This window comes from Physeter macrocephalus, chromosome 20 (genome assembly GCF_002837175.3).
Source record: "Physeter macrocephalus isolate SW-GA chromosome 20, ASM283717v5, whole genome shotgun sequence".
NCBI classification, from domain to species: domain Eukaryota; kingdom Metazoa; phylum Chordata; class Mammalia; order Artiodactyla; family Physeteridae; genus Physeter; species Physeter macrocephalus.
Window position 1 is genome coordinate 103221928 of NC_041233.1, and position 14444 is coordinate 103236371.

Here is a 14444-nt window from a genome sequence, read left to right on the forward strand (position 1 = left end):
AAGCCAGACACAAAGAGAATTTATTGTGTGTCTCCATTTACATGAAACTCTATTGCAGAATGGACAAAACTCACCTCTAGTGATAAAAATAAGGTCAGTGTTTGCTTCTAGGGGAAGAGGGTCTACTGGAAACATAACCTAAAGGTGTAGGTTACGTGTGTGTGTGTTTGTCAAACTGATGGAATAAGCATCCCGCTGCATGTAAATTATACCTTAATAATAATAATGATAATAAAAGAGTGCAAAGTGGTATATATTCATATAAACAAAGGAATATGCCAAAATATGGAGCTGTGGGCTATTTAGCCCTCACTCCACAATTTTCGTTAATTTTCACACATTGTTCTTAAATAAAAAGAAACTTTAGGGAATTCCCTGGCGGTCCAGTGGTTAGGACCCCATGCTTTCACTGCCAGGGACCCAGGTTCGATTCCTGGTGGGGGAACTAAGATCCCACAAGCCACGTGGCACAGCCAAAAAAAAAAAGAGAAAAGAAACTTTAAAACCTAAAATGCCCATAAATATTTATCAATTACCCATGAAAATGGAAAGCATATATATTTTTTTTTCATAGGAAGCAGGAATGGATCTCTGCAATTAAAGAGTTTACTGTCTGGGGACTTCTCTGGTGGTGGAGTGGTTAAGAATCCGCCTGCCGATGCAGGGGACACGGGTTCGATCCCTGGTCCGGAAGATCCCACATGCCGCGGAGCAACTAAGCCCGGGTGCCGCAACTACTGAGCTTGCACTCTAGAGCTTGTGAGCCACAACTACTGAGCCCACGTGCCACAGCTACTGAAGCCCACGCACCTACAGCCCGTGCTCCGCGACCAGAGAAGCCACCTGGATGAGAAGCCCGCGCACCGCAACGAAGAGTAGCCCCCCCTCGCCGCAATTAGCGAAGGCCCGCGCGCAGCAACAAAGACCCCCCCCCCCCAAAGCGTTTACTGTCTGAAGACAATAGGAAACCACAAGATATAGTATATACACAAATGCAAAATATCAAGGGCTCTCTGGAGCAAAGGGAGCCTCATGCTTTGGTTCTGAGGAGACTGAGAGGGGGTTTTCAAAGCGTTTTTTGCAGAAGCAAATGGTATGTTGTTCCACAAAGCAGGCATGGCTCAGATGCAGATACACACGGGCTCTGCTGGAGGTAATAAGCTGGGTTAACCTGGGAGCAGAGGGCACCTGTCAGGAAACAAGTGAGACCACGGTGGGCAGGTCAGTCAGGGGAGGAGATCGTCGGAGGCAGTGAGGTCTGAAGATCAGAAGTGCAGACTTTACTTGGGTTTCAGTGCCCCTGAGCTTATGAGTTGTCCTTTATTCTTTGCAGTTCTTAGCAGTTTGGGAACCTTGCCTCAATTTTCATAGAGGAGGTAAAGAAAAACTACGCAATGGGAAAGCGACACCAACGATGCCCCACTACGTCAGAGGGGAAAGGTGGGCACTTTGATGGCACTGACGGTGGCGGCTCTCTTTTCTTGAGCTGCCCGTGATGGACCAGTCACTTCACATGTACTACCATCCTATTCAAACGCCAAAACAATCCGGCAAAATGCATATTAACTCCCTATCACCAGTGAGGAAACTGTGCTCAAAGAAGTCAGGTAACTTCTAACCAGGAGTGGATGGACAAAAACCCAGACGGTGGACTCCACACCCCAAGCGCTTCTAACATATCGGGAAGGGATCCATCACATCTCACCTTTCCATTTGTACGTGAAGAGCAAAAACAACCTGTCCTAAGGCATTTCTAATAATATAGCAACAAAGACCCCCCCCCCCAAAAGAGTTTACTGTCTGAAGACAATAGGAAACCACAAGATATAGTATATACACAAATGCAAAATATCAAGGGCTCTCTGGAGCAAAGGGAGCCTCATGCTTTGGTTCTGAGGAGACTGAGAGGGGGTTTTCAAAGCGTTTTTTGCAGAAGCAAATGGTATGTTGTTCCACAAAGCAGGCATGGCTCAGATGCAGATACACACGGGCTCTGCTGGAGGTAATAAGCTGGGTTAACCTGGGAGCAGAGGGCACCTGTCAGGAAACAAGTGAGACCACGGTGGGCAGGTCAGTCAGGGGAGGAGATCGTCGGAGGCAGTGAGGTCTGAAGATCAGAAGTGCAGACTTTACTTGGGTTTCAGTGCCCCTGAGCTTATGAGTTGTCCTTTATTCTTTGCAGTTCTTAGCAGTTTGGGAACCTTGCCTCAATTTTCATAGAGGAGGTAAAGAAAAACTACGCAATGGGAAAGCGACACCAACGATGCCCCACTACGTCAGAGGGAAAAGGTGGGCACTTTGATGGCACTGACGGTGGCGGCTCTCTTTTCTTGAGCTGCCCGTGATGGACCAGTCACTTCACATGTACTACCATCCTATTCAAACGCCAAAACAATCCGGCAAAATGCATATTAACTCCCTATCACCAGTGAGGAAACTGTGCTCAAAGAAGTCAGGTAACTTCTAACCAGGAGTGGATGGACAAAAACCCAGACGGTGGACTCCACACCCCAAGCGCTTCTAACATATCGGGAAGGGATCCATCACATCTCACCTTTCCATTTGTACGTGAAGAGCAAAAACAACCTGTCCTAAGGCATTTCTAATAATATTTAGCTGAATTACTATTCCTTTCTGCAGCAGAGTCTCTGCCCTCGCAAAACAGCAAATGCAGTTACTACACAGCGGTCAACTGCGTGCATCTTAACAACTACTATTTAATAGCAGGTAATACTTGGTGGTAGACGCTTTGCAGCAAGTTACCTCATGTAATCCTCGTGGCCACCCTTGAGGCAGACACTACCGCCATTTTACAAAGAATGCAGTTGGGACAGAAGGCGTGTGCTCTGTCTCCCCTGCCCGAGGTCACCCAGCTACCAAAGACCTGAACCTGGATAGTATGACCACACAGTCTAACCGCTTCGTACCACGGCCTCACATTTTAAAACTGAGCTGTACACCTCGCGGTGTGAACTTATTCCTACCGTAGCTCATGCACAATCAGTCAAACCAGCAGCTCTGAGAACATTCTTCCTGGGCTGTTCCATCAGAAGAAGGCTTCTCTCCCTTCCCCTCATGGAACCAAAAATCTTCCCCCCGATGCTCTACGCTGTTACGTGAACAATTCGATCTGGTTCACCAGCAGTAATGCCACACTTCCTGAGAGTGCAGCCTTGGGTGACCGGATGACACGGACGGGCCAACCACTGCATCCCGACACTCCGAGAGCAGCAGTAAAGCCACACCGGGGCACCGGCTCCTTATCACAGATGGGAAGGTGAGAGCGGGTGCAAATGGCTACAGCTATTTCCTGTCGGGCTAAGTAACTAACGGGAGGTGCTGAGCCCCCGGGTCCCACTGAGATCACCGAACCGCGCTATCCACTGAAAGGCGGAAGGAGGGTTCCCCCATTCAGACTGACTGAATGAGCGCAGTGTTCCCTTGGCCTGCCTGCCTCGTCCTGGGGGGAGGCTGAAACGGGAACCCCCAGGGAGGCTCCTCTCCACCTCTACCGGGTTAGAGCGAACCCTGAAACACACACAAAAAGACCTCTCTCCTGATCTGCTAACCCTATATCCATTACATTACTTAAGGCGCAGACAAAGGCAAGTTAAGTTGGTCATCCGGGTAATCAAAAGGACACCGGTCACGTTCAGTAAGCTGGCAGAGAGCCTTAAACGTCCCCGGGAGCCGGGCTGTTTCTTATCTGTGGTTTCCTTGAACTGTTTTGCTAGAACTCTCAAGTCTTCGGGGTCCGGAAGTTCCATCTGTCTTACAATTACTCTTCCCAAAAGACTCCTTCCTAAGATCAGGAGAAAATGATGCCCAGGGCGAGGTATTCGGGCGAGTCAGGAGTCTGGCATTGCCCTGCATCGGGGGGGTGAAAAGAGACGAGGAAGAGAGACGGAAGTCTTCGCCCCACGTTCACGGCTACTTGCTCTTCGCCCGGGCATGGTGGGGGAGGGGGACTTAAGAGGGTTCAAGTCCCGCAAATTATATTGACGGTATTTAAACTCTGGTGTTGTCCAAAGAAAAACGAGCGGTTTCTCCTGGAACTAGACGAACATAATTTTCAACTCTGGCTGTTGCCTTTGCATTATTTATACACGTACGTACACACGCTTTCAGCACACACAGAAAACCGCAAAGGGCAAGGAAGGCAGCCTTTCAGTGAACTGCTCCAGACCTGGCTGAAGCTCCAGCAGGAAGCCGACCGTCTAGCGCCGTGGTGCCTACAGCGCATGGGGCTCCCAGGGCAGTCAGCTCACCCCAACACGCAGGCCGAGGTAGGAAAGGCAGCACTGCCTCTGCTGCACGAACCCAGGGCTCTTCCAGCAAAGACAAGAACTAGAAGAGAGTTCGGCCTGGCAACAGCAGCCCTGGGGGGTGAGGGCCACAGACAGGAGAGACACCTGGCTTCCGGTGGAGCTGGGTCCTTCTCACGGCCCGTCCAGCTGGAAGATTAGCACAGAGGGCGCCTTCTAATGCTACACCCACTACTCACAGACCACCCAAGGAAGTGTAATATAATTACTGCTACTGGAGAGGGAATCTCCTCAGCACTCTTTCATATGTATGAAAGATGGTTCCGGAAAGAAAAAAAACCTGATGGAATTATCTAACAGGAATCCACACAATTACAAAAAGCATTCCGTCCCTCTCTTCAGGAAAGGCAATGTTTTGGTCATCAGAAACTCTGCTAGGCTTAGTCAGATCAGTGCCCAGAATCCTGTGAACTTGAGGTCAAACGGCCAAGATTCAACAGAAGCGTCGATGGTCAGTGTTTGCACAGATCCTGGAGTGAGTGGCTAACACTGCCAGCGCGCAGCTCCAGACAGCAGGCAGAGAGGAAAACCAACTGTGACAACTTTCCCCTCCACCCGAAAAACTTGGAAGAAGGGGGGAAAAAAAAAAAAAAAAAAAAAAAAAAAAAAAAAAAAAAAAAGCTCTTACCTAGCTCTCCCCGGAGGTTAACAAGTTCTTGAGATAGGGTTTTGTGTTGTTTCAGTGCTTCCTCCCGCTGTGGAAAACACACATCAAGTTACTCATGTTTTCAAGAGGGTCTCTTTCAGTAAAGCACACATTTGTTATCAGCAGGAAAATGAGACTCAGAATTGAGAAGCCAAGATATGAATCATTTAGGCTAACAGTTTGTGTTGTTAGAAAACACAGATGTCCCTTAGTTGTTAAGGAAATTCACATTTCAAAATCTCTATTTTCTCAGGTCCTCGTGAAACGTTCATTTGAGGCACCGAATGGCCCGTTTAAAAATATTTACTTTGAGCCATGCTTCACTGCTGATCCCAGAACCTTTCAGCTAAGGCATACTTCAGACGTAATGCATTCTCCTCCTCCAAGGGCAATATAAGGCCTAATCAGTCTAAGATAAACGTTTAATGTTCTCAACACATGCACTTATATGAACTTTGTCCTATATTTGCAAATAGAAAAGTTCCTTAGGAGGGCAATCCTTTACTTCTAAAAGGAAGACGCAAAAGTCTCTTAGAAAGCCACGGCGAAAAAAACAATCCTTTAAAAACAAAATGAAATTAATTTTACTCAGCTACACGTATTTGCTAAGGATGATAATATGTTGGATCAGCGATCATTCTGAGGAGAATGTTAGAAAAATGAATCAAAGAAAACCAGGCAGCTTTTTCAGAATCAAAAAAGCAATTATCACTCTTGCCAAGGAGAGCCATTTCCAAGTTACCAGCAACTCACCCGCAAGCGCACAGACACACATGCTTGTACAAACACAGCAATTAGATACAGTTTCTTACGAGGCAGTTTCCCTCCCACCAGCGTGTAAGGAAGGAAAAGGCAGAATTCAAAGCTCTCTGGAAATGCCCTCCCTGAGATCGCCCCGGACAGAGCTCCCACCGCAGCTGAGTCGCAGCGTTGCGGACGGAGATCATGAGACCGGCCTTTGCAGGCGAGAGTTGCTTGTCATTCAAAGCGTTTCCCCCTCACGCCAGACCACCTCTGCCTTCGCCCCTGGCGTTCTTCCAGAAAAGCACTATAAACAAATACTAATTACCCTCGTTGCTGCACATGGAGAATAGAGGCACACTTTGCTGCCGGAGCAGCCCATTTTCCAGCTTCTGTCTCCAAGTCCCCCCTCCCGCCCCGGCGCAGGTGGCCACGCCACCCACCAGTGCGGTCCGTCTACACTCAAAGCTCCACCGGCAGGAGCGCCATTGGTCTTCGGTTGGCCTTACTTCGCATCCTGCAGGTTAGCGTGTGCCTGGGACGCCTCTCTCCTCACAGGAGCTGAGGCTGCAGCTTCTGCCTTTGGCACAGGCTGCCTGCGCCTGCTTAAAGCCACAGCCCTTCATTTATGAAAAACAAGAGCCAGCGCTTAGACTGATCGATTGCCACTTACTTTCAAATATCAGCTGGTGCGGGGGAAAGAAAAACCGGCCGCCTCCGCGTGGATAATGGAGTTATTTTTAGACTTGTGAACCTTTTTATTCCCCTCTCTAATTAGGGGTCATTAGATGAGCATACTTGCTAATAGAAAAAGGAAATTTATTCTCCAAAACCTGTGTGCTAAGTGAGTTATGGACGAGGTGAGGAACGGTGAAAGTGTGTGTTGTGATGTAGAATTTAGCATGATATTATAAAATGAATGATGTTTTCCGGAAAAATTCATTTGAATGCTTACAACATGGTTCCCTGGCATTTTAAGAAGTGTGACCTGCTGAATTGAGAGTAGGAGATCAGATATATGTTATGGTTTTTACTTTGTATAGTCTCTCATGAAAGAGGTAGGGAAGTTAACGATACGCTAGCACTGTCCTGGACATTTAACAGTGACTGGAATTTAAGGAACAATTTCTCAATGAGTACATTTTGGCCCTAATGATATTCTAAATGCTTGATTTTTAAAACGTAGTATTAGGTTGTTCTGAAATCACAAATCAGTAAGTCCATTTTTTTTTAAGTGAACAAGCAGTGAGTTTTCTAATGTAGAAATTAAAGTTTGAGGAAAACCTACCCAGATAAAATTGGGGAAAAAAGCGAATAAAAATATATATACTATATACTTCTCTTAATCTCAAATTTAAGCCTTTGTGATCTAGTTCACGTTAAGTATCAGCAAGTTTTGTCACTCGAGTGACAAGAGACCCAGAAGACTGTTTCGCTAGATACACGCAAGCAGTCCTGTAACACATTCGGTGACCTTGCTTAAAATTCACTCTTTTCTAAGAGTTAAATCCTTAATAGAAGGAAAAGCTGGTAAGAAGTTAAATCACTTTTCAAATTTATGGAAATCCTTAAATATGGAAAATTGAAAAATTAAGTTGGTGTAAAGTTTCCAGGAGTGATTCTGTGAACTTTTACATCCTATCACAAGTAGCTACAAGGCAGTCTTTTTGATAATTAAAGGGACTTTGCGGACAAGCGATTTCAGCACAGTTGAAATCCAAGGTTGGTTGAATGCCCGAGGTGGAACCTGGGATGCGGGCGTGGAGGACCAACTGTACTCCGTCACTTTACATGAGGGCTTTGAGCATCCACGGATTCTGGTACCTGCTGTTGGGGCGGGGGGCATCCTGGAATCAGTCCCCGCAGGTACCAAGGGCCGACTGTACGCATGCGGACACCGCCCCCAGCTCCACTGCAGTCAGCCTTCCTCAGCGCCCAGAAGCCATCGAAGCCTTCCAACCTCTGTCAATCCCAGTGGCAGCAACAGGAAAACCATGGGATCGTTTTGGACTTTTCCTTGTCTAATGGGTTGTGCCACAGTCGGTCAGTTCTTCCCTGCTAAAGTGTCTTGAATCCACTGCACTTTTTCTCTTAGTGATGCCTCCACCATTCTTCGCCGACCCCACTCCTGAACTATGGAAAGCCTCCCTCCACGCTATTTTGCAGAGGATTGGTAGATTTTTATCCCATATTCTGGGTACAAATAAATGCCCTTGCTCAACAAGAGTCTTCCATTGAGTGCATAAAAAATAAAGTTCCAGGAAGCTCAGTCACCCAGCTCCTGTGTAGACACCCTACTCCTCTTCTGTCCAAGTCATGCTTGCCATGCATGTCCCACCTCCACAAACTGGAAGGCTTGGTCTTCTGTACCTGACCCATTCTGTAAGCCTTCAGGGAACACTAACTGTCAATCATAGATACTACTCGCTTCCCCCACACACCTAGACAGGACATTTATCCTTCCGAATTGGTTGGCAATTTATTACTCAGTACCAATTTACCAAGTACCATTCCAGATGCTGGGGAAAATATGGAAAAAATTTAAGACATGGTTCCTGCTTCAAGAAGCTTGGGACCTAGGTAGAACTAAGACATCCAGGCCCAATAACTCAAGGCAGATGACCTCATCTGAGGGGAAGCAGTACAGGACAATGGAAAAACCAAGGGCTTTAAATATGATCCTATGTGAAATGCCGACCACAGTGCTCATATCATAATAGGCACATACTCAGTGTTACTTTCTACCTGACTCTCCTGGTAGCTTGCCCTTGAAGACCTTTACCCTTTGTAGATGACAAAATGCGTTCGTCACTTAGATACTGACTGCCGCTTTCTTTTTGTTTAGCTGCTCCTATATCAGTGTTTCTGTCTTAGATGATAAACTCTTTACGGTCCAGATAACAAGTTTATTTAATTTTCTTTGTACTGTAACATGCAGAGTTCCACACAATGTGAAGGAAAAAAAAAAAAGAGGGAGTTGGGAATCTGGTTGGGAAAAATGCTTTTATACTCATACATTAAATATATGAAGTGCTCCGAGAAAAAAATGGACTCACCATAATTTAATTAGGAGTCCCTGGGACACAGGCACTTAGTCTCCGGCTGTCATCTCATCGGTGAGCCTCAATTTGCTAGCTTGGGAGAGCGTCAAAAGCACAGGGGATTTTGCAGGAAAGAACCATGTTGGATGGCTCAGATGTATGCTCTCTCTGACCTCCTCCGTCCCCACGACCACACGATGAATCGTGTCCATTTTTTTTTGGTCTGAGACAGTTTTATTTGTAGACCGCTAGTGTCATTCAAAATTCATCTTTGTTTAGGTGCTACTTTAGGTTAGATTCCACTATGAGAAACAGAATTGGAGGCACACTGAATAACTGGTCAGAGGTTGGGTTGAGGTACCCAGAAACTTTATTGAAGAAATTGGGGGGCTTCCCTGGTGGCGCAGTGGTTGAGAGTCCGCCTGCCGATGCGGGGGACACGGGTTCGCGCCCCGGTCCGGGAAGATCCCACATGCCACGGAGCGGCTGGGCCCGTGAGCCATGGCCGCTGAGCCTGCGCGTCCGGAGCCTGTGCTCCGCAACGGGAGAGGCCACGACAGTGACAGGCCCGCGTACCGCAAAAAAAAAAAAAAAAAAAAAAAAAAAAAAAAAAAAAAAAAAGAAATTGGGGTCACTACCATCAACACTGTCTGGCACTCGGTCTGCCCGCACAGAACACTGTACAACTATGCAAGGATAAACCAAGAATCAGAACTAAAACTAACAACAGTGTGTCCTCTGAGAAACAGAAAGTGTGGTATTGGTTTCCAGATTCATGAGACATGCATTAGAGCTTCTGCTCTGTAATGAATGATGTCTACCACTAAAGTGGTAAAGTTGTAGTTATTAAATAGACTTGCAACAAACGGATAAGTGACAGTTCCAGGATTCCCTATAATCAATGATTTTTACCTACAATTTAATGCTCTGAAACGGTTTAGGAAAAATTAGCAATAATGAGATATATACGTATATATAGATCAGTACAGATCTACAATTTATATCTACCTATCTACATATCTATATATCAATCACTGCTATAATGGGTATGAGAGAACCAAAGGGTTAAGTAAAAATTTTGAAAAAATTGCTTAACTTTTCCCTTGGTTGTATCTTTCCTTTCCAACTGTTTTTTAACAGTGCCCTGTACACATTTAGGCAATCAGTAAATATTTGCTGATTGATTATAAAGAGCTAGAAAAGAGCAAAGAACATTTACATAAAGACTTTATATGTTCGTCTTACATCTGAGATTCCATCCTCTTTATTGATCCATTTGTTCATTGAGATACACACTGCGTGTCTATTATGTATAAGGCACTGCCATAGCAGCTTGGGTGGTTTCCTAAGAAAGCACCAGAAACAGATCCAGCTCTCAGTGAGCTGACTGTCTTAAAAAGTAAAAACAACTTCGAAATGGCTACCTACTAGGTAGAGAGTGACAGAGAAATATAAGTGCTCCTAGAATCCAGAGAGTAGATAAAACATAGAGCTAGAAGGACTAGGAAACTCTCCATAAAAGAGGGTGTTTTTGAGCTGAATTTTAAGAAATTCAACGGAGTCACAATTACATGGACATTAGGATCTAAACTGGGTGTAAGATGAAATTCACATGCGATACAAGAATCCATGAAACTCATTAAAAGTCTGCCCTGCAGTGGACTGAAGCATCTCTCAGTGTGCCTGACCCAGTGAAATATTTTCTCTAGTGTTGGACCTCATCTTTCCTCAATTGATCACCTGATAAAATGTTTGGTTTGTGTTTAGGGGCCAAGTCGCATGGAAGGCAAATATCTTTAAACACTAGGACCACACGGAGCGTGGAACGGTCATGCCACATGGGGTACCGGGGGACTGAGAACACAGCTGAAGCGAGACTCCTGTTGTCCACCTCACATCCACTCCTGGGCCTTTGCTCACTGACAGGCATGGAAGGCAGGACAGCCTCACCTATTTAATTTGCATTTTTAACTCTGGCGGTTTGTATAATGAATCCAAGTCAATTAAACCCAGGTAGTAATGCGATGCTAAGAAAGATCTAAACACGTAGGTATTAGGGAGAAGGGTGGTAGCCCAATAATGGTATTTGAGCCAAAGATGAAAACGTACAGGAACTTTACAGGGGATTCTGAGTTCAGAGTGTCCTAGACCTGGGTTCAAGTCCTGGTCCTCCCCTTATCAGCTATCTGATGATAGTCAAGTACTTAACAGCTCTATGCCTCAATTTTCTTATTTGTAAGCTCCAACTTGCATTTTGGAGAGGATTTTATTAAGTAAGAACGTCTGGTACTTAGTAAATATTCAACAAATGTTAAACCCCTCTTGCTTCTCCTTTACCTTCCTGATTATACAGCTGGAGCATACCGGCAGTGAGGGGAAGGTTAAAAGGGGCAGTTGGTACCAGATTACAGAGAGTCTTATATTCCAAGTTACACACCAGAGTCATCCAAGAGAAATATAATGTGAGCCATGTACGTAATTGTAATTTCCAAGTAGCCACATTTTTTAAAGATTAAATTAATCTGACAGTATATTTTATTTAACCCAGTATGTCCAAATTATCATTCCAACATACAGTCAATAGAAAAGTTATTAATGAGATATTTCACATCCTTTTTTCATAGCATCTTCGAAATCTGTGTGTATTCTACACTTGCCGCATATCTCAGTTCAGCCTAGCTACACTTCAAATGCTCAATAGCTTCATAAGGCTAGTGGCTACCATACTGGGCAAATCGGCTGTAGACGATGGAGAACCACTGAAGGTGATCAGGAGAGTGGAATGCTTTGGGACGCAGGGATCGGGATGGATTACAGAGGAGAGAGTGCAAGCCTCAAGACTGGTTAAGAAGTTATTAACATAATCCAGGAGACAGTTACCCAGGGCTTGAACAAGGTTGGCATCAGTAGAGATAGAAAAGAGGAGATGAAGGAAGGGGAGAGACACTGTGGGATGAGAACTCACCAGACGTGATTGCTTTCATGTGGGAGATAAAGGAGAGAAAAGAGTTGAACGTGGGGTTGTTAGGCTAGATACAGTAAAATAAATAATTGGTTTATCACTAAATAGACAAACTAATTGTTCCCTACATTTGACGTTATGTAGTTTCCAATTTAGCTTACTTGGTTACATAAACCAACTCTCAAAATTCCTTTCTTATATAATAGAGAAAAACAAAAATACTGTATGCTACTGTAATTTAAAAACTAGGTAAATGTCTGCATCTCCCCCTCAAAAAAGTTCATTCGAACAAAGCTGTAAAATGTTCACCAAATACTGATTTAAACTGTCTGCTAGCTTAGCAGCTCGTCAAAGGCACAGACCAAGTCTCATTCACCTGCATCTCCCTTTGCCCCAGACGGCAACCACATCAGAGTAGCCTCTGTAAGAAATGAGTATAGGTTTGTTGGACTGAACTGAACTACAGAACAAGCAGATTGAACAGTATTCTTCTTGAGATGTCAGGTATCCTCATCTTTAAAACAGTGATTTAAAAATATCTAGAGAGCTCAAGCTACATTCTCAACCCAGTATTTCCCCTAAAATAATTATACTTTTTGTTGCTATGCCAGTAGCATACGTTCATAGAAACTTGGTTTTCTCAATGAATTTTAACTAATTCCTGAATTAACATCCTTGTAGAATATCAGGGAAGGGTAAGTAAGCAAAGAAAATCTGTTTCATGCTTGTTGTACCACAAACTATTTTAGGAATGGATGGAAATTCTGAAGACTGCCTAGACCACTACTGGGAGGTATCTCAAAAGTGTTCTTTGACCCAGAAATATAATCCACCTCATTTTTCAAAGCATTAAGTTCAGTGTGATATGGAAAACTACACATAGTTAGATAAAAAATTAAGTGAAAAAAAAGTTAATGCTGTGAAATAAAATTCATATTTTATGGCAAGAAAAATTTAAACATAAAAAAATTTTCTCTGCCCTTTGGCCTGCTCTCTCCCTTCTACTGTGCATTGTGTACCTGCATTATACATCGACCAAACCTCCCCCATCCGGAGAAATACCTACTCAACCATAAAGAGCAACACTCTCCCAGCACCAAGCCAACTCCTTAAAGATAACATTCCCTCTAGATCTTGTCAGGGGTCACATGACCAACCACTTTGTACTTGCAGATCTGGATTGTGTAAACTGTCAATAATGTGTCCTCTGTCTCAAACACCTTATACATAACTGTGCCTTGACTTCTAAGGGGTGGAGCAATTCTCAGAGCTTTCTGAGATGCTGTTCCCAGGTTAAAATCCTCAATTTGGCTCAAATAAAATTTTGCATTTCTTTCTTAGATCGACTGATTAATTTTTTTTAATTGGCAATGCTAATATAGTCTAGAGGTATATAGAAGTTTAACAGGCAATTACGTTTTCACTGTTGTTGGTCTAACAGACCCCAGAGAAGAAAGAGAAGTACTAAGAAACGTTTCAATCCCAGATTTCTAGAGAGTGACTCAGGTATCGAGTGAGTTGACAAAAGCATAATTGGGTGAATTATATGTGATCTTACCAGTCATTAACTTAAAGATATTCACAAGACAGGACATGAGCACTGCCCATCCCCCCGCCTGCCCCTACCTTAGAGTGAGAAGGCTGTTTAGAGGGAACACATCCTTACCTCAGACAGTAGGTGCTGAATCACAACTGTTAATGCTTCAAACTTGGTATTACCAAGGGAAAGAAGCTGCTTGAGCTGCAAGATAAATCCACTTTGGTTTTCACATTTTGTTTTATACTGAGCCAACTCAAGTGTTTTTTCTGAGGAGAGCACATCTGGAGATGTCTGGGTCTGGATACATAAACTTCTGGGACTCTTCTGTCTGCCCTTTTCAACTGCAAAAGGAATGAATATAGGTAGGAAAATACGTGACTTTAATTTTTTATAACCACCACCATCTGGCTTCACAAACAACTAGAGAAGCCACAGAAATGCACTTAAGTTATGTTTACATAAGGAAAGCATATGGATGAGAACATGGATTAATCGAATATCAAGATTTCTGGAACTCAGAAACACAGATGATGGCTTTAATTCTGACATAAGTTATATACGGGGCAGAGAAGTAGGGGCATGAAATAAACAGATTTACCAATCCAGAAACATGAAAACTGCATGCAAAATAACGTTGATTTCATAGTTTCTAATTTTCCAGGTAAATTGGTACAGAAATCTGTCTGTGACAAGAACCCTGACTGTCCATTCTGATCACACAGGCTGAAAAACAACGCACGAACGATTGGACTTTAAAGGCCTTTCCCTCTTCTTATACGTTTCTTACCAACTTCCCACCCTCTCCCTGCTGATGGCCTGGTCCTTACAAAGGTTTATACTCTAAATGAATCACTTCCTAATTCCTGATAAATCACCACATATACATTGAAAATCTACTCATATTTAACCCCTGATCTTTAAATTCATTGCCGAGTATTATACTCTTTTAAAAAATTTTTTAATTTTATATTAGACTAGAGTTAATTTACAATGTTGTGTCAGTTTCAGGTGTACAGCAAAGTGATTCAGTAAGAGTATTATATACTCTTGACTACACTCTTCCGTTTTCTATCAAATACAAGCTTTGGGGGTTCCCTGGGGCTTCCCTGGTGGCGCAGTGGTTGGGAGTCCGCCTGACGATGCAGGGGACACGGGTTCGTGCCCCGGTCCGGGAAGATCCCACATGCCG

At 44.1% G+C, this 14444-nt stretch overlaps 1 protein-coding gene across 7 annotated transcripts in view; it reads right to left on the reverse strand.

Annotated features, from left to right (window-relative positions):
* Positions 1-14444, reverse strand: part of MTUS1 (microtubule associated scaffold protein 1) — a 168651-nt gene that overhangs the window by 29207 nt on the left and 125000 nt on the right. For 6 of the 7 annotated variants that reach the window (XM_007117250.4, XM_007117253.4, XM_055080992.1 and 3 more), the window contains 2 exons: positions 13382-13596; positions 4954-5020 (listed from right to left, as the gene is read on the reverse strand). In XM_007117250.4, the coding sequence (XP_007117312.2) occupies positions 4954-5020; positions 13382-13596 (282 nt within the window). Of the gene's footprint in view, positions 1-4953; positions 5021-6040; positions 6370-13381; positions 13597-14444 lie in introns of those variants that run through there. The other variant, XM_024131365.3, reaches the window with a different exon arrangement.